The sequence below is a fragment of the Dipteris shenzhenensis genome, chromosome 1, assembly GCF_047967505.1.
Source record: "Dipteris shenzhenensis isolate YYH24624 ecotype China chromosome 1, Dip_SZ_1.0, whole genome shotgun sequence".
Taxonomy (NCBI): Eukaryota; Viridiplantae; Streptophyta; class Polypodiopsida; order Gleicheniales; family Dipteridaceae; genus Dipteris; species Dipteris shenzhenensis.
Window position 1 is genome coordinate 43,687,469 of NC_141596.1, and position 27,538 is coordinate 43,715,006.

At 43.4% G+C, this 27,538-nt stretch overlaps 1 protein-coding gene across 1 annotated transcript in view; it reads right to left on the reverse strand.

Moving 5' to 3' along the window:
* LOC147905894 (signal peptide peptidase) overlaps window positions 1–27,538 on the reverse strand; it is a 65,692-nt gene that overhangs the window by 15,893 nt on the left and 22,261 nt on the right. The window contains exons 7-11 of the mRNA XM_087382198.1: window positions 21,665–21,751; window positions 21,366–21,435; window positions 16,076–16,212; window positions 15,873–15,950; window positions 15,607–15,755 (exon numbers count right to left, since the gene is read on the reverse strand). Of these exons, the coding sequence (XP_087238324.1) occupies window positions 15,636–15,755; window positions 15,873–15,950; window positions 16,076–16,212; window positions 21,366–21,435; window positions 21,665–21,751 (492 nt within the window). The 3' untranslated portion in view covers window positions 15,607–15,635. The remainder of the gene's footprint in view (window positions 1–15,606; window positions 15,756–15,872; window positions 15,951–16,075; window positions 16,213–21,365; window positions 21,436–21,664; window positions 21,752–27,538) is intronic.

Sequence of the window (27,538 nt, forward strand, 5' to 3'; positions counted from 1 at the left end):
GAACAGTGCTGACGTGTCATTCTGACATGTGTCAGCTGATGTGGCAGACCCACATGCAGGGATGACGTGGCATGCACGTGTGAGATGACCTGGCATTCTAACAGGTGACTTGGATGCTGACATGGCTGACCAGGGGTTAATCTAACTCAACCTTGGTAGTGGACTGGTTAGAGGTCCAGTTAGTTGACCCAACCAGTCTAGTCTGGTCACTATAACCAGACTGACCAGTCTAGTTAGTCCAGTTGCAGACTAACCACACCAGAACCAGTCAGTCTGGTTAGAGTAACTAGCCAGTTACTCCATCTGGTTACTGTTCTTTACACCCCAAAAAAAAAAAAAAAGAACAGTTGCAGAGACTGTTTCTGCTAGCAGATTTCACCTGCCTGTCAGACTTTTACTGTCAGAAAAACAGCAGAAAAGCAGAGAAAACAGAGAAAACAGAGAAAGCAGATTTCTACTGTCAGAAAAGCAGCAGAAAAGCAGAGAGATCAGAGATTTGCAGAAAAAGAAAATGCATGCCTTTGTACACTGGGAAGATGAATCAGATGCTTCTGAGTGCTTTTTGCAGTAGCCAGAAAAAGGGCAATACAATTGTTGATGCTCTAGCAATTTTGTGGCTTTATGCTTTGAATTGATAGCCCAGTTACTGGCACAAGTTGTGAATGCAAAACACCTCTTGTTGAGGTATCTTTCTGTTGGAAAAGCAAAGGTAGTTGTGCATCAGTTACCTACACGGTGTGTGAAATTTGCAGATCTCAGAATATGGATCAATCACCTATCCAGTGGGATTCACAAGATAGAGATGTACATCCAAGACAGAGAAGTGTGCCGCAAACTCAACAAGAATTTGAACAGATGGTACGCACTCGTATACAAGAGATGGAAAATCTCAAAAAGGATCCAAGGGCTCAGCATTTGTTTCAATCAGAAGCTATGCCTAATCCAGTATATGATGTGCCAATGCCAGAGGCACACTCTCGTGTACAGCCTGAGAAAGAAAGATCTCATAGGGGACGGTCTCGTAGCAGGAAGAGATCGAGGCATCATCACCGATCTCCTAGTCCATCACCGTCTACCTCGAGTTCGACTTCTGTATCTTCTTCTTCCTTATCAGATAAACCATCCAAGAAAAGAAGGAAACACAAGAAGTCTAGGAAGAGAAAGTCTTCCAAAGAGACCAAGGAATTTAAAGAGGGAGGAAAATCTGTCAAGTTTATGACCTACAATGGACAGTATGGTCATACAGACAAAGCATTGCAGTTCATCACGCAGTTTGATGCTGCATTCGGTACAGAAAAATTTTCAGAATCCTCCAAGTTAAGAATGGTCAGTTTGCACTTGACAGCAACAGCTAGTGCATGGTGGAGTGCACAGATCACAGATGGGTCAGCCCCAAGGAAGTGGAAGGACTTCAACAAAGCCTTCTACCAGCAGTTTATGCCTAAACAGTTTAGAGACCATGTTCTTCAAGATTGGGACAGCTTGCATATGGATGCAGGAGATACAATGGATGTGTACAACCAAAAGTTTTGGGATGCTTATTTGCAGGTTGCACCTTTCAAAAAGATCTCCAAAGGCACCCAAATGAGAAAGTACAGAGCAGGTCTCACTCCAAGAATTCAGGCAGTAGTGAATGCTTTGGGGGCAAAGAACATTCGAGACCTTATGCATTCAGCTTCAGTAGCGAGTCTTGTGCCGTTACAAGATCCATCTACAGTGCTATCCTTGCATGCAGGACGTACTGATAAAAAGAAAACTGATTTTTCAAAATCAGAAAAGAAAGAGTACCCCAAGGCTGAAAAGAAAGGGTTTCAGCCTCAAAAGCCGAGGGGTACTCAGTTTTCAAAGACTTATAAAGGCAAATCTCTATTCACCCGTGAACAGATAGCGGAATTCCGTAGAGATGGGAAATGCTTCAGGTGCGGCAAAGAGGGGCATGTGGCTGCCCAATGCCCAGAAAAGCCTTCAACTTCGAAGGGAAAAGAGGCAGAGAAGCCACGAGGACCGCAAAAGCCAATGGCGGGGGGAATTCCTGACATACTGGGTCATGCTTCGAACCCAGAAGAACGAGAATTGCTGCTATCATGGGGCAAAGTTAGAGACCAGCAAGCGCTAATTTTATTTGATCCAGGGGCTACTGATAATTTCATATCAGAGGATCTAGCCCTGAGGCTGGGAATAAAGACGGAGGAGTTGGGCAGGTCTTTGGATGCCGATCAGATGTTCTGTGGAAATCTTGTGCCAGTTACTCCCTTGATAGGGAAGCTCCGTCTTCATGTTCAGAGTTATGTGGATCAGGAAGACTTCTTCATTTCTCCACTGAAACATCATGATGTAGTCTTGGGAATGCCTTGGTTCCATCGCAAGGCAGTGAAGTTGACTCTTCCTGAAAGAGTACTAGAGTTTGTGCATAGGGGGAAAAATCAGCGTTTAATTGCCAGGAATAAAGGGGAGACTATCCCCATTATATCTGATGTTACATGTGGTAAAGCAATAAAGTCTGCAATTTCTGCGTACATGGTTTTTGTAAAAGAAAAAGAGAATGATATGCATGCTGAAATAAATGATGCAGACAAAGATAAGTTTCAATTTCTTGTAAACTTTAAAGATTGCTTTTCTGATACTTTGCCAGGGGAGTTACCCCCAGAGAGACCAGAAGATCATCAGATAGAGTTAATGCCTGGTAATGAGCCACCAAACAGACCACCTTATAGAGTCAGTGCGACTCAGAGAGAGGAGATTATGGCTCAGGTACAGGATTTTCTGTCCAAAGGGTTGATTTAGCCCAGCTCGTCTCCTTTTTGTTCCCCTGTACTGTTAGTACAGAAGAAAGATGGTTCATTCCGTATGTGCGTCGAATATCGCGCACTGAACAAAATGACCATCAAGAATAGATTCCCTATTCCGCGCATTGATGATGTCCTGGATCAGTTAAATGGAGCTTCAGTTTTCAGCAGGATAGACTTAAAGAGTGGCTATCACCAAGTGAGGATACAGCCTCAGGATGTGCACAAGACAGCATTCTGCGCTACATTCGGGTTGTATGAATACTTAGTAATGCCTTTTGGGTTGACAAATGCTCCAGCCACATTCAATAGAATGATGGATCGCATCTTCCGAAAGTACAGGCATTTTACGGGTACTTTCTTTGATGATATCTTAGTCTTTTCTAAGATAGAAGAAGAGCACAGAGAACATCTTGCTATAGTGTTTCAAGAGCTGAGAAATCATCAGCTCTACGCAAACAGCAAGAAAAGTGAATTCTTCTTGGAAGAAATCCACTATCTGGGGCATATAATATCCAAGAATGGGATACAAATGGATCCAGCGAAGATCCGTGCCATTCAGGAATGGCCAAAGCTGAAAACTGTGCATGAAGTTCGAAGTTTCCTAGGCCTGTGTTCTTACTACAGAAGGTTTATCAGAGATTTTGCTGATATCGCAGCTCCATTACATGACCTTACTAAGAAAAATGCAGCCTTCACATGGGGAATATCACAGAAGAAAGCATTCAATACACTCAAAGAGAAGCTGACTATAGAGCCTATTCTTGTAGTCCCGGATCTTTATCAATCTTTTGATGTTGATTGCGATGCTTGTGGAGAATGTGTTGGGGCTGCATTGCATCAGAATGGTCATGTAGTAGCCTATGAAAGCAGGAGACTTCGGGATGCCGAAAGATATCTAGGAATCTATGAGAAAGAGTTATTGGCTGTAATTCATGCCATCCATACATGGAAGCACTATCTTTTGGGTGCAGATTTTACTGTTAAGACAGATCACCAAAGTCTGAGATACTTCTTGACTCAGACCAAGCTTTCCGAGAAGCATATGAAATGGGCAAACATGCTGTCAATGTATCATTTTCAGATTGTCCATACCCCAGGAATTCGGAACAGAAAGGCAGATGCCTTATCCCGGAGACCCCAGGTCAATAACGTGACTATTGCTTATCACCAGGATCTGGAAGACATGAGGGAGCAATATGCTCGTGATTCAGATTTTGGTGAAATTTCAGAGGGGCAATCCACCAGTCACTATACCTTGAAAGATGGGTATTTAATGAAAGATGATTACCTATGCATCACCCAGGAAATGAGGAACAAGATTTTGGAGGAATGCCATGCACCTCCCTATGCTGGACACAGAGGAATTACCCAACAACTCTAGCACTAGAGAGGTATTTCTTTTGGCCAGGGATGCGGAAAGATATACATCAGTTTGTTACTAAATGCCTTACGTGTCAGAAAGTGAAGTATGATAGACGGAAGGCACCTGGCCTACTTATGCCTCTTCCCGTGCCTCAGGCACCATGGGAAAGTATTACAATGGACTTTATTTTTGATTTGCTGAGATCAAAGTCAGGGAATGATGGGATTTGGACTATCATTGATAGATTCAGCAAGCAAGCTCATTTCATTCCGGTTCGCAAAACCATAAAGGCAGATCATATGGCTAAACTTTTCATGGTACAGATTTTTAAACATCATGGTATGCCTAAGTCCATTGTTAGTGATCGAGATCCCAGAATGATTGTCAAAGTGAAGTAGCAAATTCTACAGTTTTGGATATGCTGAAATGCTACGTGGGTGACCAAAGTTCAAACTGGGAAAAGTACCTACCATTAGTAGAGTTTGCTTACAATAATACAGTACATAGCTCTACAAGGAAAGCCCCTTTTGAGGTCATATATGGGAAGGTGATTTTGCCACCTATATTGAGGACCAAAGATGAAATATTTGCAGCTGATCAGTTTGTGAGAGACCTCCACACAGCTTATAGCCAAGTCCGGACAGCAATCGAAAGGTCTCAAGAGAAACATAAAAGAGCTGCAGATAAGCATAGGAGACAGTTAGATCTCAAGGAAGGGGATTGGGTACTTTTGAAGTTTGAAAAAGCTAGGCTCCGCAAGTTTAAAGGCAAACAGAAAGTGTATGCAAAGTTATCTCCCAGATACTATGGCCCTTTCAGGGTTACAGAAAGAATAAATGAGGTTGCATACAGATTAGCATTGCCAGAGCATTGGAGGATTCACAATGCATTCCATGTGAGTCTTCTAAAGAAATTCCAGGGACCAAAGCCTACAGAACCAGTATCAGAGGATCCACCAAAAGTGGATGAGCTGGAGGAAGTCCTTCAACCAGAGCAAATTGTGTACCATACTGTACATAAAGGCCCTCAGGGTAAGGAGTTTTATAGGTATCTTGTAAAATTCAAGAATTATACGGCATTAGATGCCAAGTGGATGGACGAAGACATGTTATCCGACCATCCACAGCTTTTGGATGTTTACAAGGAAGCTTTTCAGTTGAGGTCAACTGAATAGAAGCCGAGGGGATGTCACCACAATGTAAATATCCTAAGTCAAAGTACAGTTGACCATTTATTTGATCATAATTAAAGAGTTTTATATGTGTTAATTATGGTCAAAGAGTTATTTTAATAGTCAAATGATTGACTACGGTCAAAGATACTTGACTCTAGTCAAGTAAACCTGACTTCGGTCAAGGAGACTTGGTTTATTACCAAGAGGGTTAACTGCGGTTAACCAGAGAACTACAGAGCTGACTACGGTCAGAAAGTGTTGACTTTGGTCAACAAGACTTGGCATGCACCAAGAGGGTTACCCCGGTTAACCAAGATGTGCCAACTTCGGTTGGAGAGACTTGGCTATAATTAAGGCGCCTCGATCCTTGGTCAAAGCTCCTTAATTATAATCAAGAGTGTTGACTCCGGTCAACCAGAGAATAAATATATATTTTTATATTTGTTAGGTGTGCACATGTGTTCAGTGGGGATGCCCACCGTGACTAGAATTAGTCCATAGTGTGTTATTTGCAAGCAAAGCGCTAACAATTAATGGGTGCCATGGTGGTGCGCTTTAATTAATTGTTGTAGGTACTAGGAAGAGTTATTTTTCCTAAGCGCTACGGGAGCCTGACAAGCATCTAGGAGGCAGTTCGTGAGACCAAGTGCTTTGAAGACTCCAGAATGCCCTTAGTGGCATGTAATAGGACTTAGTCTAGATTTTAGACAAGTGGCATGTTGCCAATTTGAAATGAGCTTGAAGCTCTTGTAAGGATTCACGTTTTTGGATTTTGGATGGGCAGCTTGTTAGAAAACAGAAGGAAAGAATCACTCCAACCTTCAGCCAAGATCTCTCCCGCTCTAGCAACACTCAACTTAGATAACTGATCACAGATACAATACTCACTCAGAGAAAACTTAGACAGAGAGAGAATATATTCATCCACCAGATGGTGGGCAGAAAACTGGCTCCAGGGGAGCAATACAAAACTCAGCCAAGTGCTGAGGCAAACTGAAGGAACTCTCTCTGTCAGAAGATACCGGATCTGAGTGCACAGCACAGCCTAAAACTGAGAATGGAGGGAAGTGTGGGCCTTTTATAGGCACTGCCCAGGCCTTCTGGTTTGGCCGACCAGCAGGGTCGGTCCCCTGACTGGTGACCGACCAGAACAGTCTGGAAAACCGACCAGGGTCGGCCCTGGTCGGTGGCCCTGGTTGGGCCGACTGGCCCTGCCACAGGCCCCTATAAAAGGGTGCCCTGTGCAGCCAGTCCATGCTTCTAGGAAGGCAAAGGGCCCCCCCCAAATCTCTGCTGTTTGCTGACAGCAGCCAGCCCGTGTGCTGGTTGCCAACTCTGTTTGCCTGGGTCTCTCTTTCCCATCCCTCCTTACTCTCACTGCCCCTTGTCCCCACAAAACGGGGGCTCACAGGTGGGTACAGTGAGTCTCTAACACCCCCCCTCAATGTCACAACTGTGGGCCAATCTTCATGCGTTTGATGAGGTGCTCCATCTGTTCTCGAGGGAGTGCCTTCGTGAAGAGGTCGGACAAGTTGTCGGCCGTCGGGCAGTAGATAAGCTCGATCACGTTGTCGATGATGAGCTCTCGAACAAAATGGTAATGAACTTCGATGTGTTTGGTCCGCGCATGGTACACTGGATTCTTGGCAATAACTATGCAACTCTGATTGTCGCACATCAGCACTGTCGCATTCTCCTGACACACGTCCATGTCCTCCAGAATCCACCTCAACCACAGTGTCTCACAAGCTGCTGTACACGCGGCTCTGTACTCTGCCTCTGTAGATGAAAGGGACACTGTGGGTTGCTTCTTACTTAGCCAAGAGATGGCACCAGATGCAAGTAAGAAACAATATCCTGTCGTCGACCTTCTGGTGTCCACATCACTTGCCCAATCACTGTCACAGAACCCGCCTAGTTCGATGCCTTTGGTGTAGCTGATCCCAAAGGTGCAAGTACCCTTCAGATACCTCAGCACTCGTAAACCTGCATCCCAATGATTCTTCCTGGGAGAAGCAGAGAACTGGCATAATAGCCCAACTGCATAACAAATATCAGGGCGAGTATTAGTAAGGTAAAGCAAACTTCCTACCAATCGTCGATACAAAAGAGTATCAACCGGCTGAGATGTGTCGTGAACACTTAGCTTAAGCCCGACCTCCATGGGAGTTAATGCTGTTCTGCAATCCTCCATCTGAAATCTCTTCAGAATTTCTCTGCAATATTTCTCCTGTGAAATGAAGATCCTTTCTTTGGCCTGCTTTACTTCAATCCCAAGGAAGTAATGTAATAACCCAAGGTCAGTCATCTCAAACTCAGACATGAGTAGCTCCTTGACCTGAGAAATCTTCTTGACATGATCACCTGTCAAGATAAGATCATCAACATAGAGGATGAGTACCAATCGCAATCCCTTCTCAATGAACAAGTAAAGGTTTGCCTCAGAAGGACTCCGACTGAGCCCTATCTTCTGAAAGAATATATCAATCCTTTGGTACCAAGCTCTGGGGGCCCGTTTCAGCCCGTATAACGCCTTCTTTAACCTACAGACCTTTAATGGGGACACTGGATCTTGAAAGCCCGGTGGCTGCTCCACGTATACCTCCTCCTCCAGGGTTCCATTAAGGAATGCGGACTTCACATCCATTTGAAAAATAGGCCACTGGAATTGGGCAGCAAGGGCAATCACTGTCTGGATAGTAACCATGCGGGCTGTGGGAGCAAAAGTTTCATCAAAATCCATGCCTTCTGTTTGAGCAAAACCTTTCACTACCAACCTTGCTTTATACTTATCCAAGCTGCCGTCGGATTTGTATTTAAGTTTGTATACCCACTTAGTGCCGATGACTTTCCGTCGAAGGGGCCTGGCCACTAAGTCCCATGTATGGTTCTTCACGATAGCATCCATCTCTGCCTGCATGGCAGCCTGCCATTCGGGATTGTCCTTCGCCTCCTCGAAGGTTCTTGGCTCAACAATCTGAGCCACCAAAGCAAAATTCACGGATGGGGCCTTTTGAAGATGTTGAGACCGACGCAATCCAGAACTGCTACTCTCAGGCAATGAGGTTACTCGAGACTCTTCCAATGTCCGGAGGTACCATTGGGGCAACTTTTTCTGCTTCTCTGTGGGAGGAGGAACGGGAACTTCTTCTGGAACATCCTGCTCTTCTTGAGTATCAAGTGGAATATCAGCTTTTGATTGGGTAACCTCTTGAATGGTCAACCTGGGACGGGGTGGGATCGGGGGTTGAACAATCTCCTCCTCCTCAAGCTGAGGCTCCTCCTGGGGTTCAGGTTCTTTTTCCGCGAAGACAACGTCCCGACTGATGAGGATTTGCTTCTTTACTGGGTCGAAGAGGCGGTAGGCCTTGGATTCTTCACTATACCCAACAAAGATACATTGTCTGCTTCGGGAATCAAGCTTGGTCCTGTCTTCCTTGTGCACATGCACCCACGCGTTAGAACCAAAAATGCGGAGATGAGTAATAGAGGGCTTCTTACCATAAAATGCCTCATATGGAGTCTTGTCCTTGATGGCCTTCGTCTTGGTCCGGTTGAGAATGTGTACGGCTGTATTGATAGCTTCACTCCAATAGGCTTTAGAAAGATTCCTCCCTCGGAGCATAGCAAGCCCTGTCTCGGTGGTGGTTCTATGCTTTCTCTCGGCTACCCCGTTTTGCTGAGAAGTATGCGCCGTGGTGAGTTGTCGCTTGATCCCATGCTTGCGACAAAATGTATTAAACTCACTTGAGGTGAATTCTCCCCCCCTGTCTGTGCGAAATGTCTTGACATCCTCCCCTGTCTCCTTTTCAACTCTAGCCTTCCAGTCTTTGAATTTCTCAAAAGCCTGAGACTTTTTAGCCAAACAATATACCCAAGTCATTCTACTGAAATCATCCACAAAGAGAAGTGAATACCTGGATCCTGCCCATGATGCAGTAGACATTGGACCACAAATGTCGGCGTGAACCAACTCAAGTGGTTTGCTGGCCCGAAACGAAGCCTCTTGTGGGAACTTATCCCTGTCTGCTTGCCTTCTAGACAAGCCCTACAGACATCATCCTTGCCTGTAATTGATGGAAGTCCATCCACCATCTTCGACTTTGACATTTCAGCCAAGATTCCATAGCTGACGTGACCGAAGCGCTCATGCCAAAGTTTGGACTTTCCGTGATCATCATGAACCAACATTGCACTGAGACGGTACAGTCCATTCTCTTCAACACCCTGTGCCACCACTTGCCCACTCCCTTTGGACATCACGGTAACCTTGCCATCTTGAAAAAGAACTGCCATGTTGTTTTTGTCCATCTGACTTACAGATAGTAAATTCTTGCAAAGGTCGGGTACATAAAGTACTCCAGAGATATCCTTCTCCTCACCCGCCGTGGTAATGAAAGGAATGCTACCTATGCCCTTCACAGGACATGTCCGGCTATCCCCGACAGAAACTTTGGAATCCGGGTGTGTACTTTCCATGGTTTTGAACCACGTCCTTCTGTTGGACATGTGCTTAGAAGCACCGCTGTCAACATACCAACCCTCTTTACCTTCACTAACTGCATAAGCTGAACAATGTTCACTGAGTAAGAATAACTGTCCAGTTGTCACATTGGCAGAATCACTCTTAGGCTCTTCTTTGTTTTTGGCTTCTCTTTTCCGCTTTTGATCCGCCTTCTTCTTCTGGCATTCTTTGGCGGAGTGGCCAAGCTTTTCACAGTAAAAGCACTTCGTTTTCTTCTTACGTTCAGCGTCCTCTGATTTCTTGGAATCCTTTGACTTGCCTTTGCCAGGCTTGTCTTTGGCAACCAATGCCTTTTCGTCGGTTTGCGTAAAGAGTTTCTCTCGAGCCTCCTCCTAAAGTAGGAGTGGACAAAGCTCCTCAAAGGTGATTGGCTTTGTCCGTTGACCCGCAGTGACCGTAGTCACAAAACTTTTGAAACTCCGTGGCAACTTGTGGAGTGTGAGTAATGCTAATTGACTCGTGTCCACCTTCTGACCAACCGCTCCAAGCTGGTCCCGCACAACTTTCACCTTTGCCAGATGATCATGCACACTATCTCCCTCATTCATATCAAGATTATAAAGCTGATGCTGCAGTGTGATGATACGAGCTGTATTATCGGTTTCATACAGCTCCTTCAGTATGGTCCACGCCTCTGAAGACGTCTCTGCCAACTGGATATGAGGAATCACAGCATCTGCTGTCGTGCCTATAAGCATTGCTAAGGCTTGAGCATCCCTCTCCTCCCATGCACAGAGTTCATCCGCATCTGCTTCAGCTAGAACTTCACCTCTTTTGTCCACAATGTCCTCCGGCTTTTCTTCGGTCCCATTCACTATCTTCCACAACCTCCGTGCCAACAGATGGCTTCGGATCTTGACTTTCCAGATTGGAAAGTTCGTACCATCGAGCTTTCCAGCTTCACCGAAATTACGGATAAATGAAGAAGGAAGATGACTGGAGAAGGAGGAAGGACGAGCAATGGATGTAGAGGCTTCTGATCGCTGATCCATCTCGGTGAATAGCTAAAAGAACTGAATAACTGAAACAGAAATAAATGAACTGACCTTCTGTACTAGACTGAGCTGAAAACAGAGTTGCCTTACTGCCAAGGAGCTCCTTCCTTCAGAGAGTGTTTTTAATGAGGAAGAGTCGAGAGCCTATGGCTCTGATACCATGTTAGAAAACAGAAGGAAAGAATCACTCCAACCTTCAGCCAAGATCTCTCCCGCTCTAGCAACACTCAACTCAGATAACTGATCACAGATACAATACTCACTCAGACAAAACTTAGACAGAGAGAGAATATATTCATCCACCGGATGGTGGGCAGAAAACTGGCTCCAGGGGAGCAATACAAAACTCATCCAAGTGCTGAGGCGAACTGAAGGAACTCTCTCTGTCAGAAGATACCGGATCTGAGTGCACAGCACAGCCTAAAACTGAGGCTTTCTGTCCTGCACTGGATACCAGAATGGAGGAGGGAAGTGTGGGCCTTTTATAAGCACTGCCCAGGCCTTCTGGTTTGGCCGACCAGCAGGGTCGGTCCCCTGACTGGTGACCGACCAGAACAGTCTGGAAAACCGACCAGGGTCGGCCCTGGTTGGTGGCCCTGGTTGGGCCGACTGGCCCTGCCACAGGCCCCTATAAAAGGGTGCCCTGTGCAGCCAGTCCATGCTTCTAGGAAGGCAAAGGGCCCCCCCCCCAAATCTCTGCTGTTTGCTGACAGCAGCCAGCCCGTGTGCTGGTTGCCAACTCTGTTTGCCTGGGTCTCTCTTTCCCATCCCTCCTTACTCTCACTGCCCCTTGTCCCCACAAAACGGGGGCTCACAGGTGGGTACAATGAGTCTCTAACACAGCTCTACACTGAACTGTGTATTCAAATTCTCTCTCATGAATAAAAACCTTCGGGGGGGTCCAGCCCGACGTTTTGTCCTGGGCCCTAGTGCATCTACAGAGAGAGGGAGTGAGGGAGAGCTTATGAAAGTATAATTGCTGTTTTTTTATGAGCTGTAATTGCTGTCTTTTATGAGCGAGTCGGTTATAATAGCACTAATCAAAGAGTTCAAATCCAAGCCAAAAGACTCTCAGTGTCTTAAACTAATGTAAGGCTGATTACTCATCCAGACTATTATGTAGGTACTCTAATTACTTTTGCACAACACTCAGCGAGGGCCTTAGTACGCCCTTTGCTCTAGCCCACTACGGCTTGTATGAGATCATCCTTTTGGTGTATATACCTAGATGAATCCGGGAACATTCCCAAACTCATCCTCTAAAAACACAACATAGTGCAGTTTCAATCTCACGATAGTCACTCATAAGATTGAAAACCATAAACTCCATCACGCATAGCAGGGACTAGCTACTATGACATCCCCACTGACGTCATCAACACCCAACAATGGGTGTAGACCATAGTATAAAAATATGCTCTCACACATACAAATCCACACACCCACACATACTTGAGCATCCTTGTCCCATAGGCCCATGAGGTCTTCCGCGGACGTTAATACATCTTTCTTTCTTTCTCTCTCCCTCCCCCCCCCCCCCCCCTTCCAAGAACCTGTGTAGACAATTATACTTGATGGGCTCCCCATCTTTTATACCATGAGTACATGGCGTTATTGTTACTCCCCTCCCCACCACCACCACACTCAGCGCAGACCCACATGATATCAAAGCCATGTTCAAGGCTCACTTTCCAAGCTTTTCTTCCTCCCTCTCTTGCTTGCCTTTCACTTCTGCATCTTAGCCGAGAGCTTGAGATCAAGTCAAGATAAGGAATCCCATTTAGTGAGAGAAAGAGATAGAGAGCGTCGGTTCTCTATTCGTGGTCAGTGGGATACAAGGGCAGCCAGTAGTGCAGTCTTCTGAGACCTGGGAGCATTGTGACGCTGCTATTCAAAGCGAAACGACTTGGAGTCATCGGGGAAGTTATACTCTCTTTGTGATCAATACAAACTTTGTGTTGCTTTGTGGCATCTTGTCTCTCATCTACATTCCACTTTAGCTTGAGTCTATGAGTTCTAACAATTGGTAAGAGATCAAATCGGAAGAGCACTTCGCTTTCAAATGCCGTCTATACTAGGAGATCCATTGTCTCTTCAGGGATGGTTTCGATAGGTGAGATCATGGTCGTTACCATTGTCTCTTCAGGGATGGTTTCGATAGGTGAGATCATGGTGTACAGCCAGACTCCACTCAGACTTAGTTTTTCCAGCCAAATAGCACGGAGCAGCGAGCCCCGAGGAGACAGCAAAGCCAAGATCCATCGCAAGAGATGTGACAGACTCACCAGCAGGTTGATGCACATATCAGGCTTGGGAACCTTCCCACCATGTTCACCAGTGGCACTTGTACGACCTAGGACCCAATTAGGAGACAACAATGGATCATCATAGTAACGCCACACCATAGTTTCCATCCTCTCCATGGGCTATGACATCTTTTATGTATTAGTGCTTCTATGATTATGTTGTACTCATCTTGAGTGTGGATGCCCGCTGGTATAAGGTTCTTTCAGTCATATAGACCCTTTGATCCTTCGAAGACTTTTAAAATCTCTCTCTCTCTCTCTCTCTCTCTCTCTCTCTCTCCACGTAGCAGCAAGAACCCGCAACTCCGGCAGTTCGCAGCAACAGCTTTAGTTCCTACTCCTCCATCGCAAGCCCTTCCATTGTCGACCCCTCCATATGTATTTGCAAAAATGCCTTCCCCGTACGCAAAGACATACTTACAGCACAAGAAAATGGTGAGCATGATAGATCCACAAGAGCATATTTATTATTTACAGCAGGAAATTCGTGAGCTCAAGCTTAGAAGTGCAGCTCTAGGAAGGCAAAACACTAACATGGAAGGGAAAGGAAATCAGAAAATTATTCAGGAAGTGTGTAGTTCATCTCCACCAGCACCTAAGCTGGTATCCACAGTTACAGAAATGATCACTAGTTAAGTGAGCTCAATCGAGCAAAAGATGGCTGCAAATATTAGCCATAAGGTTAACAAAGCTGACCTTTACAAAGAAGTGAAAGAGCAGGAAAGAAGAGAAATCTACAAGCTGATCCTACACGTGGGGGGACTACAAGATGTCAGTGACATACACAGAAGACAAAATCGACTTCCTCAAAGAGGAGATCCCACAAGTGGAATAGAATCCGCATGCTATCTGGAATATCCAGCAAAAGGGAACATAGAATCAATGATCAAATAGTGCAAAATGAAATCCATAAATCATTAACGACAAAGCAGCATAGATCAAGATTCTATAGAATACACATAGCTGAAGGGCACAAAGATATGGATATCTGAAGAACTCACTCTGACTCAGCTCAACCAACGATCCATTGAACTTACTAAAAAGAAAGAAGCCAGGAAAGCAGGAATATGGGCGGTCTCCATGAAGGACAAGCATTGATTCAAGACTTCAAATCTAAGCCCAAAGTCTCTCAGTCTTAAACCAATGCAAGGAAGGTCACACTATGATAGTACTAGAATATAGGTATGATCTGTTATAATTTTTGAGAGCTGCTTTATGCACTCTCTAGAAAATGCCTTGTGCACTCCCTCTCTCCTCAGAGATGTAGTAGCTTTCCGTGAGGGCTTCTGCATACGTTAATAAATCTCTCTCTCTCTCTCTCTCTCTCTCTCTCTCTCTCTCTCTCTCTCTCACAGTCTAGCCGACAACGCGGACGTGAGCAAGAGCCAGAGCCACAACAGCTGCGCCAGCGGACAGACTCACACATCCGGGTCCATGACATCTCGTCTCTGCTCTCTGCCCGCCCCACCGGGGTTACCGTTGCCCTCATCCACAGGGCCACCCGCCGCCCCTGACGACCGAGCTCGACTAGGCCGTGTGACGTCAGAGGCCAATCATCTATCGCAGGGTTTTTTCCGACCTCCCATTTGACGGCCCCTCTATGATTGGTCTCTGACGATCGCAGGGTTTTTTCCGACCTCCCATTTGACGGCCCCTCTATGATTGGTCTCTCTCTCTCTCTCAGTCTAGCCGACGATGCGGACGTGAGCAAGAGCCAGAGCCACGACAGCTGCGCCAGCGGACAGACTCACACATCCGGGTCCATGACATCTCGGCTCTGCTCTCTGCCCGCCCCACCGGGGTTACCGTTGCCCTCATCCACAGGGCCACCCGCCGCCCCTGACAACCGAGCTCGACTAGGCCGTGTGACGTCAGAGGCCAATCATCTATCGCAGGGTTTTTTCCGACCTCCCATTTGACGGCCCCTCTATGATTGGTCTCTGCCGATCACCACCTGCACATATATACTGTATCTCCCCCCTCTGCCCCATTTTTGGTGCCCCCCTCTTCTTTTTTGTATCATCTGGAGGTAGACACATATTTTTTGTATCAGGACTAGACACACCGTCCTTCATAACCTCTTTTTTGTAGAAACGGTTGGCTGGCCCGTTTTGAGACCGCCACCGTTATGCTCATTGTATCAGTTATCTTCAGTCTCATAGACCTTCACGGTCTCCCGAAGACTTTAATAAACTTTCTTTTTTTTCTTTCTTTCTCACACACACACACAAAACCCTATTACACAAAGCAAGAATTGTTAGTTGTGACAGATATAGAACTTTTACCATTCCATACACCCTCTGTAACTCACACAGCATGTGTGCCTCTTAGGGCTCTGTGTGGTATATATGCATGCATAGAAGTGTGGTCACATAAAAATCCAACAAACACATTTAAAACAAGTAGAAAATCGATAAAAAGATAAGAATAATACTGCATAAGCAAAGCATGTACCTTTAGCCAAAGAAGAAAATGAGTCAAAATCAATCAGATTTTTCATTTGTATTGGCAGAAGACGGTGTCGACTTTTCCTCCCCTTCCCTTGAAGCTTCATCTGTTTTTGTACTTTCTAAAGCAGAAGCTGACTCGTCGAACTCCAAAAGCTGAGCAACATAAGCACTGTGATCAGACTATTGATCATGACAGCCGGGAAAAAAAAGGACTATTGCATAGATGATCATCACATTCAAATTCTTTCTGTCGTATGAAGTTAAACTTACTTGCTTGATTTCCCCTTTCAATGCACAATGTCCACCTAAAAATCCAATAACCCCAGGGACAATATAGAGTAGTGCAGGCTGCATATCAACAGGTTGATGCTTTTATTCCTTTTTTTGAACGGAGACAAAATTCATCAATCAAAGCACAGCAAAGAATTCAAATATTCATCCTAGCCTCAGCGGATGTGATACTACTGTAAGACCTGAGCTGCTTGGAACCAGTTCATAACAACAATGGTCACCACTAAACCAGCAGTATAACCAGCAAAAGCACTCTTGAAGTAGCGCAGGCCTTTCCCTTGAGAAACATCAAAGCGAAGAGCCAAAGCCACAAAAATTCCTGCACATTAGGCCTCGATTTATCAAAATATATGCCTTCATAGACTAGAATATATCCAATCTTACAAATTAAAATTTTTATAAAACAAATGAAAAACAAAGAAAAGAAGGGAGTTTTTAAGCGACTTTAAACAAAATTATGAGTAAACGAGGAAAATAAAAAATAAAAATAACTTGGTAAGCAAAGCTACACTTGTGTTCTCATAAGCACCCAAGAATAAGCTACCATCTGAGCTTCAGAAAATTCCAAAATCTCTTAGAAAAAGGAAGAAACAAAGCAGAAAATAATGTGTGAGAGAGAGTGAGAGAGAGAGAGAGTGTGTTTGAGTCAGTGTGAGGCACTTTGTATGATATACATAGTAAATTCATGTTGCTGTCATCTATCATAGGTATCAACTTTTTGTAAACCTAAAGAAGATCAGTAATGCTAAAATCCAAAAAATTATAATAGCTTCCACTAGCTGTACAATTAAGTTCACAAAACTCTCTAGGATAAATTCCTCCACCAAAAGAATTTGGATCTTTGTGCCTAAGATCTTTAAAGTTTGGAAAATCTAGGATAAATAAGTCATGCACAAATCTCCTAACCTGACTAAGTTTATGAAGAACGATTGGAATTTGGAGAAATCTCTGAAGAAATCAATCATTGCATAAACTCTAATTCATAAGTAAAAATTATGCTAAGAAAACAGGACAATTAATGCCCATCAGAATACCATATGCCCCATAAGCCTACTCTCATAAAATAGAAGTCTACGTTCATTAGTATTCTAACTAGCTAGCAGAGATCAGCATACACCCTTTCCATATCCTTTACGACCAGCCAGACTGGCTAAGTGGGTGAACAGAAGGCATCCTACAAAAGCAAAACAGAATACAAAGAATCTTGGACTTGAGGACAGAATTCAAGCTTGCAACAGTTGAAAGTTTGATAAATATTGTCTTTCTCCAAAATACATGACTCGGTGTTCAAAGTTTAGGTGGTAAGTAACAAGCCAACCAACCATGATCAGGTCCTGGCTGACGACTGCAGTGCTTGTTTCTATAGTCAGTGACAATGGACAGTGCTATATGTAAGAAGTAATAGATATAGTTTAGAGTGATGCAAGACGTTGTGTCACATGGACTCATTGCTCATAGTAATACTGGTCAGTTCTATTATGCAAAACAGTATAGAATAATGTCATGTCCTTTATAATGAATATCGATACTTTTTGCAGCACAAAACATGGAAAGTGTTCACTTGAATGTGCATGAGTCCGATGAGATTTTAAGGACTGGTCGATGTGCTAAGGACCCATTCATAATATGGAAGATGGATCATGAGGTTGCATTCAACATCTCTGGATGTGGGCATAAACCTCAGAGATTTAAGGATACAAACTGTTGACGTATAGGGAGGTGAGATCGTTTCTTATTGACTATAGCCAAGTACTTTTCTGCATGAATCAGAAGAAATTATGTACTTATTTTACAGTAAAATATGAGTGCTGGGTTAAATGGAAGAGGGGTGTGATGGAACTTTTAAGACAATATCATTTTTTGCAGCTTTATAAAGGGATCACCTTGCATGGTCTTCTTTATTAAGTCCCACTGCTACAGGCATGTGAGTTTTGAACCTGATTGTAAATGATATTGAGATTAAATAGATGGTTGAAAGAGGTAAAATAATTTCTTTATTGAACATATCTGTGGATTTCTGGCTCTGTTGAGAGCTTTGAACAATAAGTTCAGGCAATCTCTACGAGTTGATTCAAGCTCAAGAATTATTTTAGTATCAATATGTTTTCCAAATCCCACTGCTATTTCTGCATGCTTAGATCCACATGAATGGAGAACTGGTTATCAATGATATCTGTTGACGTTACAGTCACATGCTCTGTACACATGTTCCATAATTTTACAGTGTCCATCGTTCTGTTCATCAAATTGAAATGCTCATGCAAAACTCCTCCCTCAGTCTGGTTGATACATGATGCTCATGCATGACTTGAATTTATCCATTAATGTATGAGTCCTATAGAGGGGTCACAAATAGGCATAATGGGAGCATGCATAGATATAGGATGGCAGATGCTAAGTGAGGAACTTTTTAGGGTATAGGGGACAAGACACGGGTACTAAAACATGTACAAGCCAGTGTGAGACAGGGATCTGCTCCTGTGGTGTATACAAAAGGGTGGAAATATTCCCTTGCACACTCGTAGTGTCTTTTATATGCATGCAAGGTCTGCAAGTCAGACTGAGGTGAGTGGCTTGTGTTCTTTACATTTAGTATCAGAGCCATGTGATGGTTTGAGAAATCCTTTGAAAAGGACTCTGGTGATGCATTCTGTGAGATGCTAATAGACCAATGATACTGCTTTGAAAGTAATTCAAGCCAATTGGGTGGTGCGACTTGCATGCACAGCATTCTGAATGCTTGACAGATCAACGCATTCCAAGTCTGGGTGCTTGTGGGTTTGTACAATTGGTGTTGTATTGCGTTGGAGCATCCAAATTATTGTGGATTGAGCAGAACGTTATATCACAGGTCTAGCAATTCAGGGAAGTTGCATGTTGGAATCTGGTTCATTGGAAAGTATGTTGATGCTGAGTGTCAACTGCATGATAGATGAGGAATTGGTAAACATGATCAACGAGGAGTTAGATCAACAAAGGGTGTTTATGTAAGAGACAGCTAACAGCAAGTCGTGGTCAGTGATTTATAATTCTCTCCTTGGCAACTAAGGGGCTAGGTTTATAACCTAGGCATTTGCATGATGTAGCAGGGCATCGCAGTTTTGTTGTGTGCTATTACTTTGCCATCCGCAGCTTCCTTCCAACACAGGCAATGATGACATAGATAGCCACCAGGAGATTTGGTAATTAGTATGGCTTCAATGACAGCTAGTCGTGGGGGATAACCATGTGGGATGAAGGTGTTCCCTCAAGCAGAAAGATGCTAGGAAGATGTAGTAGTGAAATTGATTTGCCCAACTCTAGGAGCACTGCATGATAACTAAATTGATACAAGTTAATCTTGATGACAGTAATACAAAGCATGCTGTGGCTGTTGATGGGTGTGGGTTGCTCTCAAGATCATCAATTGAAAACACAAGGTCATACGATGGCCTGAAAGCTGAAAAGGACAGCAAGATCATGAACACAAGTTGGACATGAATTTTCCGAGACACCCCCTTGTGGGAGAGCAGATGGAGATGACAACTCTGGATGCAACATGACAACCTGCAGAACCTTCTTGGGAGGCTTTGTGGTCAAACAAGGCTAGTTAAAACACCAAAAGCCATTGCATCGGTGTGAAAATCTTCATTGAATTGGACACAAATTTGAACCAAGGAGCTTCCTCTCCTTTCCTTTGCAGCTAGTTTTGGAGTGGCTAGTGTTTACTTTGTAGTTTGGTTTATATGCGGTGATTTTCCAAGCATTGAAAAGGTGCTTGAATTCATCTACATGTTTTAGTTTTTGGGGGAAAAATAACTTTGAAACATGGAGAGCCACAATGATCATGTTAATGAATCGACATCAGCATCTGCTCTCTGATGGCACGGTCCATGTTATCTGGAACAGCCCCGCATCATCCACACTCCACATGAGTCGTACTTGGTTACTCGTCCATGATGTCACCCTCCAAGTGGTATAAACCATCTGACAAATCTCTTCATGGAAATCTGTCCAAAAACTTTTACTGTCCCTAGATCAATCTTCCCTATGAGCAATACTTAGGTTCAGATCATAAGTCTTCCAATGTCACACCCATACTCTCCTTGTGCTCTCCTGTCTCCAACAAGAAGTCTTTGACAGAGTCTACTCTATAAATCTCCAGCATTGTGCAACTGAAACTCTTTGGGAAGACCTATGTGACAACTGTCCTTGTCAGCTCCGTGTCCTCCAAGAAGTCCATGTCACCAACCCTCTCAGCCATTATGCCGAAGATGTCATATGCCTCTGCTCTAAAGCTATCCCCTCTGGTTGTCCGGTGGATCTTTTCCTTTTGAGAACTCCAGGACGACCAAACATTCCACAAATCTTACTGAACTCATAAAAGAATCATGATGGATGGATATCATCAAGTTGTTGTCTGACATTGCAGCAAGCAGGGCACCCCCTGAGTGCCATCCTCTTGTGATTCTGGAGCCATGCAACAGTTACTCAATGTGTACCCCTGCATCTTCCCCCTCAGTGTCGATGGCCTCATCCTCATTCTCTATCCTTTTCTCTGCCCAACTTTTGTTACTTATCCTATGACGAGGGTCACACAAAGGGTAAGGGATTGTGGCCTAAGGCATGCGACCGCTTGTTAGGAATGGCCTAAGCATGTACGCCCCAAGACCAGATCAAAATAAGACCAGAAACTCAAAGCACAGATGAGAGGACAATATGTTCAAACTGGTCTTCTTGTTGCCCAATGCTAGGAAAGATGGTGTCAGTACAAGAAGGTTGGGTTTGCTCCACATTGCGCTCTTTTCAGAAGCTTCAATGTGATGAAGAATCTGAAGGATAAACGCAGACATAAGTCAAGATATAAACCATATCCACTAGTACACCCCCTTCTCTTTGAATTAGGTTCAGTGGATTGGTCAAAGAGCCGAACCCAAGCCGAGTATATAGCGTGCAAACAAGCAATCAAGCATCTTTTGAGGTTCTTCGAAAAGTCAACAAGCACCACACACAAAAGAGGTTGAAAACTGCAGCATTGACACGTACAATTCTACAGCCTTTAAAAATACAAACTAAAACTGCAACTCCAACATTGTAACCCTCACTCAATGTTGAACTCCATAGCAGCATGGACAAGCTACTAGGACATCCTCACCGACATCAGTAAGCACCCCAATTGTCAGTGTAGACCATTCATTGTATAAACATAAGCTTTCACACATCTTGAAACATTTGGCATCCATTTTATGCAAATAAAATACACTCCAAAACCCCGATTGTAGAAAGACAACAGAGTGGTAAAAGATCAACAGCTTTGTTGAAAAGAAAGAATAAAGAGGCCTTGACCTTCCATTTTGACTAATTTCTCCACACATCTTGGTATACGCTCCAAAGCCCACGCATTCAAACAAAAAAAGAGTCAAAAGAACAAAATTCATTGAACTTCATTCTAGATGTCTGAAGTTAAAATATCGGTGATGATAGAATGGAGACCTGGTATAACAATATCACCAAGTCCTAACATAGAAAATGGCTTAGAAGCATCCCCAGTAGGAAAAATAAGCTGCAAACAATAGACCACAGCCCAATAAGTAAATATAGTGAATTTTTATTTGATCTAATTTTCCAGAAAAACGCATTTTGTTGTCTCTTCTAGAAGGCTAACTTGTAATAAGAAATAAAACATGTTTCAAGACCTAGCTTCAATTACTACATGTTTCTCACCTCTCCATACACATTTTATATAACCAAGGTGAGCATGTAAAATTCACCAAATGCTGATGAGAAAATACCTTGATAGGTGCATCAAAAGACTTGGCAACACTGACCATAACGGGTGTGAAAAACACCCAAAATATGTCGTAGATAAATAAACCAGCCTGGACAAATCAAAAGACTTGAATCAAAAAACTGTTGCCACTGCCATACAAAACACCAAATATACATCTTCTAGTTCACACACACTTACAAACTGGTAGAAGGCAAGCTTTGCAGAGGACTATAAGCACATTTCCAATTCTTAATTGCAGTCTTGTGGGGTTGTGAGACTCAATCACACAGGAATGAGATTGTAAGTAAACAAAAAGCTTATTTCCCAAAAAGAACAAATGATATTATGAGCCAAACCCAAGGCGTTCAGCTCTTTTTGAGGCTCTGAATTGAAAAGCTAATCTAAAAATGCATCAATGTTAACATGTAAAATAAGTGTGATGTCAACCTCATATGTGAAATGTCACTCAGCTATCAATACAAAACTAAACATTCTGTTTAACAATCATGAGATCAATGCATATGCATGTATCTAGTCTAAATGCTGGTCATCAACATTCTTCGACTCCCCTCTTGAATGACCAAGTTGTCGTGAGGCCATACAAGCTTTCTAAGCTTGGAAAACTGCTCCAATGGTGATATCTTTTTGTGAGAGTATTTCCATGGTTCTCTTGTCCATCTGCCGTCTTGTACTCTCCCAGCCATGATGAATGTTATTGTGCTTCCTACCTGCATTATCTATGGCATTCTCAGCTAAAGCTATGCAAGTTTGCTTATGACTTGACCCAATTCATCTATACCTAGCACCACTACAAAAAAATATATCTTCCCCATAGACATATAGATTGGACCTTTCCTTGATCATCCACAATTGCTTATCATAATCCCCCTTTTGGTGGAACGAATAGATACTAGCTCCGTCAATAACTCCTTTTGGGGTTGATTGATGATCCAAGTTGTTCCTTTGAAAAGCCACTTGCATACAACTCCACTCCTCCCATGAAGCAAGCCAACCAACTCCGATGTTGTCATTCTTTTTTATTGCATTACACTCTTATTGCATTGCTAACGCCATTTGTCGATTCAACATGCCATCATAGGTCTTGGCCTCCACTTCAGCCAACAAAGTACATATCAAGGCACCATTAGCCCAGAGCTAGCTTGCTATGTTGACCTTGAAGACCTCTTAACACGGCCAATACGTGACAATTCCTGCAATTTAGACTCTTCAAAAATCTCCAAACACCATATTAAAATCTAAGTCTTCCAGGAGCTGTGTATTTATTTGGTTAGCTGACACATCCTCTCGAAGCTCATTTTCTCTTGACATGCGTCTTCTTGATCATCTTCCTTGCCCCTGCTTTGGCAAACCATTGCTCATCAAGCATCCTAAGATTCTCAAGCAGAATGGCATCCCGATTCCCCGTCCTCATAAAATGGGCTGTCATGACAATAGTCTTTTCATTTTAAAACAATACATCCTGTGGGCTTTTTGATTAATCACTGCACCCAATAACCTGGCCTTTTTTTCTTGTTAGTTAACTTCCTTCTTCACTGCTCTCCAGCCCACCTATGCATCCTTCACTGCTATTCTGCCCTCGGGCACATGTGCATCTTTCTTTCCCCTACTTCCAATTTGGCATGGCAAAACATTGCCCATCAAACATCCTAGGATTCTTAAGCGGAATGGCATCCTGATCCCCGTCCTCATAAAATGGGCTGTCATCACAATAGTCTCTTCATTGTGAAAAGTATACAACCTGGGTCACTGCACCCCATAACCTGCCCTTTTTTTGCTTTTATTTAACTTCCTTCTTCACTACTCTGCTGCCCATAACCATCTCACTGATGGATGAAAGCATCCTCCATCCTTTCTTTCAATTGTGGAGTATATGGAATCGTACTCACATTTCCTTAATTGATTGAAGATTCTCCACCATGCCCTCAAAGTCTTTTAAACTTTTGAGACGTTTTAGCTTCTCACGTCCTGAAAAACACTTGCTCTGAAACCGGCCTCTATGCACTCAGAGGGCAGTGGAACTAAACCTTTAATCACTTCAGCACTTATTTACAGCTCACAAAGCATATATCACGACCATTAACCATTGCATGATCACCATTTGGCATTTACCCATTTGTTCACAAACAAAACCACTGAAAAAAGGATGGAGGCTAGAATGCCCCTGCTCAACAAACATAGACAAGTGCACCCGATTGGCCCCAAACACCGTGGCGCAAGAATTCCAAGAGCATTTACAAGAGCCGACCAGCAAGAATTCCACTGAATACACTGCTCAAAATCTATGTGATCCCCAGCAATCAATAGTCAAGATGCATCAATATCATGAAGTCTCACAGCAGAAATATTGTCAGCTCAGTATCTCGGATAAAACGTACAGTGTCATCAAGCGACCTCATGAAATCACAGTGAGACCGTCTGTACTGAGGGAGTGGAGGTGCTACCCCCCTCTCGAACATCAGGTAATGCTCCAGACGCTTGCTCTGCTAAACTACCTGTAGGAGCCCAGACCACAGTCGGCTCTAACTGAAAAGCATCAAGGTAAAGCTGCAATAGTCCAAATGAATCTGCCACTTCACCTTCCTCCATCCATTTCGCATCAAGTGATGAATTTTGAAATTTTACCAAGTAGCGGTACAGCTTTCTCGTGTAAAGCATGCAAGGGAGAAGCAATTTCTGCAAAGTACTTTATAAACCGTTGATAGTATTTACACAACCCAAGGAAGCTTCTGACTTCATGCAGATTTTTCAGAATTGGCCAACTCCTTATGGCCTCAACTTTTGCAGGATCCATCTTGACTCCATCCTTTGACACTATATGACCAAGAAAATGAATCTCATGCATAAAGAACTCACTTTTCTAGGTGTTTATTAACAGCTTGTGTCTTTTCAACTCTTGAAACACAATAGTGAGGTGTTTCCTGTGCTCCTGCTCATTTTTAAAGAACACAATGATGTCATCGAAGAAAGTGCCCACAAACTTTCTGTGTGCTCTAAAAATTATATCCATCATTCTATTGAAAGTGGCACGTGCATTAGTCAAACCAAAAGGCATCACAACGAACTCACATAAGCCAAATGAAGTGCAGAAGGCAGTCTTGTAGACATCTTTAAGCCGTATCCTTATCTGATGGTATCCACTTTTAAGGTCAATACGACTGAACATTAAGGAACCTTCCAATCGATCCCATATATCATCAATGTGTGGAATTGGAAAACGGTTCTTAATTGTGACTTTATTCAAAGCCCTATAATCAATACACATTCTCCAACTGCCATCCTTCTTTTGCACAAGCAACACAGGGGAACAGTAAGGAGAATTACTTAGCTGTATTAATTCCTTTTCCAAGAGTTCCTTCACTTGTGACATTATCTCTTCCTGTTGTGTCTTACTGACACGATAGGGAGGTATATTAGGCGGTGAGCTTCCTAGAATTATATCAATTTGATGATCCTCGGGCCTCTTGGGAGGTAATTCTTAAGGAAGTGCACCTGAGAAACAATCCTGAAAATCTGAAATAAAAGCATCCCTTTCTCTATCTAAAGAAGAAAGAGTAGAGCCTTCCTGAACTAGTTGGTTGTCCTCTTTGACAACATACGCTGAAATATGACGCTTTATTACATTGAAAATACAAGAAGCTGAAACTACAGGGATGGACTCCCCTTTCAACTTTACATCAAGTACATGATTTTTGCCTCTATGAGTTAAAGAAATCTTCTTGTTTCTCATCTGCACATCAGCCCCCACCCTGTACGTCCAAGGCATCCGAAGCAAAGCATCACACTCTAGCAAAGGCATAATGTAGAAGTCCTCTGCATCCTGATATCCCTGGATATGCATCCTCAACTTGCCAATAATAGGAGTGACAGGTGTGTTGAGTTCAGGGTTGGCCATATCACACATGCCAGATGGCCTCATTTCCTTAGGCTTGATGTCAAGCCTTCCTGCCATATTAGGAGTTATAAAATTCGCCTTTGCCCCAGAATCAAAGAAAAACAAACAATTCTGATTTCTGATTTTTCCCCATGCTCTGCACATCTCAGTCTTTTTCATTTCCTCTTCATCATGTGCATGTGGCAAACTCCCAATCACATCTAAAAGAAGTCCAGCGGAAGGTTTAGGCCTTTTGCCCTTCCGATCAGCCTGTTTATCACCATTCTTATCATCATCTGACCTATCTCTTTTCTTGGATGGGCAATCATAAGAACGGTGTCCCTCTCCTTTGCATATAAAACATTTGTTTTGCTCCATGAGTGACTTTTTCTCTTCATCAGGTAACTTGGTATGGGGCTGTTTATTAGGCTGTCCATGCCTTTGACCAACTTTGAATTGGGCTTTTCCTCCCTTTTGAAACGATCGTTTGCCATAATTTTTATTTTCAGATTTGATGTCCTTATCCTAGTGTTTGGCAGCCCGTTTGTTGTCTTCTTTCTTGCTGTCCATAAAGCCCAAATTCTTCTCCTGCATCCATGCATATGCTGTCCTTGCATTATCAATTAATTGACTCATAGAACCCACCTTGGTTTTAATGCAATAATCACGTAGCTCACTAGGCAATCCACAACAGTACCTCTCTATTTGCTCTTTCAAAGAAACATGCCTGTAAGAGCTCAATGGCAGCAAAACATCCCAAAACCTTTGGGTATAATCATCAAGATTCTTGCAAAGTTTGTATGACAAGTCATGCCAGTGTGAAAGTACTTTAACTTCAAAAGTTGGAGTAAGCCAAGTAGAAGAGAACACTTGCTTAAATTCCAGCCAAGTAGCAGGTGCATCTCCATGAAGCATAAGGTTGGTGTACCACTTAAGTGCATTGCCTTTCAAAAATGTGGCAACCTTCCTCATCTTGGATGCTTCTGTAAACAAACCCCCAAGAAATGCAGCATCAAACTGTTGAAGGAATGTGAGGGCTTTGTACCTGTCCTGTACTCCATTATATGTCTCAAACTTGACATGAGAACCACCATCCTTGATTTCTTTATATACATTTGATATTGGCTGTCCCAAAGATGGCTGTATTTTTGCAGCATTCCCTTCACTAGGGAGAGCCATGCTTGGCTGAACATTAGGCATGGGAGCATATGCTGTGGCTTGCATGCCTGGTTGCATTCCCACATTGTCATACATGGCTTGCTTTCAATGCCCAGTTGGTGGTGAAATCAACATAGCATCAAAGATAGAATCTGTACCAAAATATTCAGGTTGCTGCCTCAAAGATGGCTGAGGTGGCTGAGCCACATTTATGGACTGCACATTATTATTTTGAGTAGTAGAAGTACCCAAACCAAGGCCTTGTGCAGGCTGCTCATACTGTTGCACTGGCTGTACTTTTTGTACCTCTTTCTCAAGTGCTCTTTTGGGGGATTCCTCTCTCTTGGAAGTCACTTTCTGAGTCATTTTTTATGGCTGTCCCTCGTGGGAAACTGATGCATGAGTGTGCGGTCCGCCATGAGAAGCTGATGCATGTGTGTACTCACTCTTTCCGTGCTTGTGCTTTCTTGTGATTTCTTCTTCTTCTTGGCATTTGTTTGCACAATCAGAGCCAAATTTTGACTCAGCTGAGTCACAACAGTCACTGCACTTACAAGCTGTGCATTCAACATAGTAGCATCATTTGACTCACTGCTAGAACTAGTATCACCGTTGAGCTCAGTTGTAGCTTCATGTGTGGCCTACTCAAAAGGCATTTGTTGTGCTCCCTACAACTATACACTAGCTAGATCATTAAGGCTTTCCTGCCTTCTCCTTTGAGGAGTTGTGGAGCTCTCTTGCTCGTGTTTATGATTGTAATATTCAGCTGTCAAAAAGTGCAGCAAAGATATCCTTCCACCAAACTACCGAGGCCCACCTCTTCAAAAAGAGTGTGGTATCCCGGCA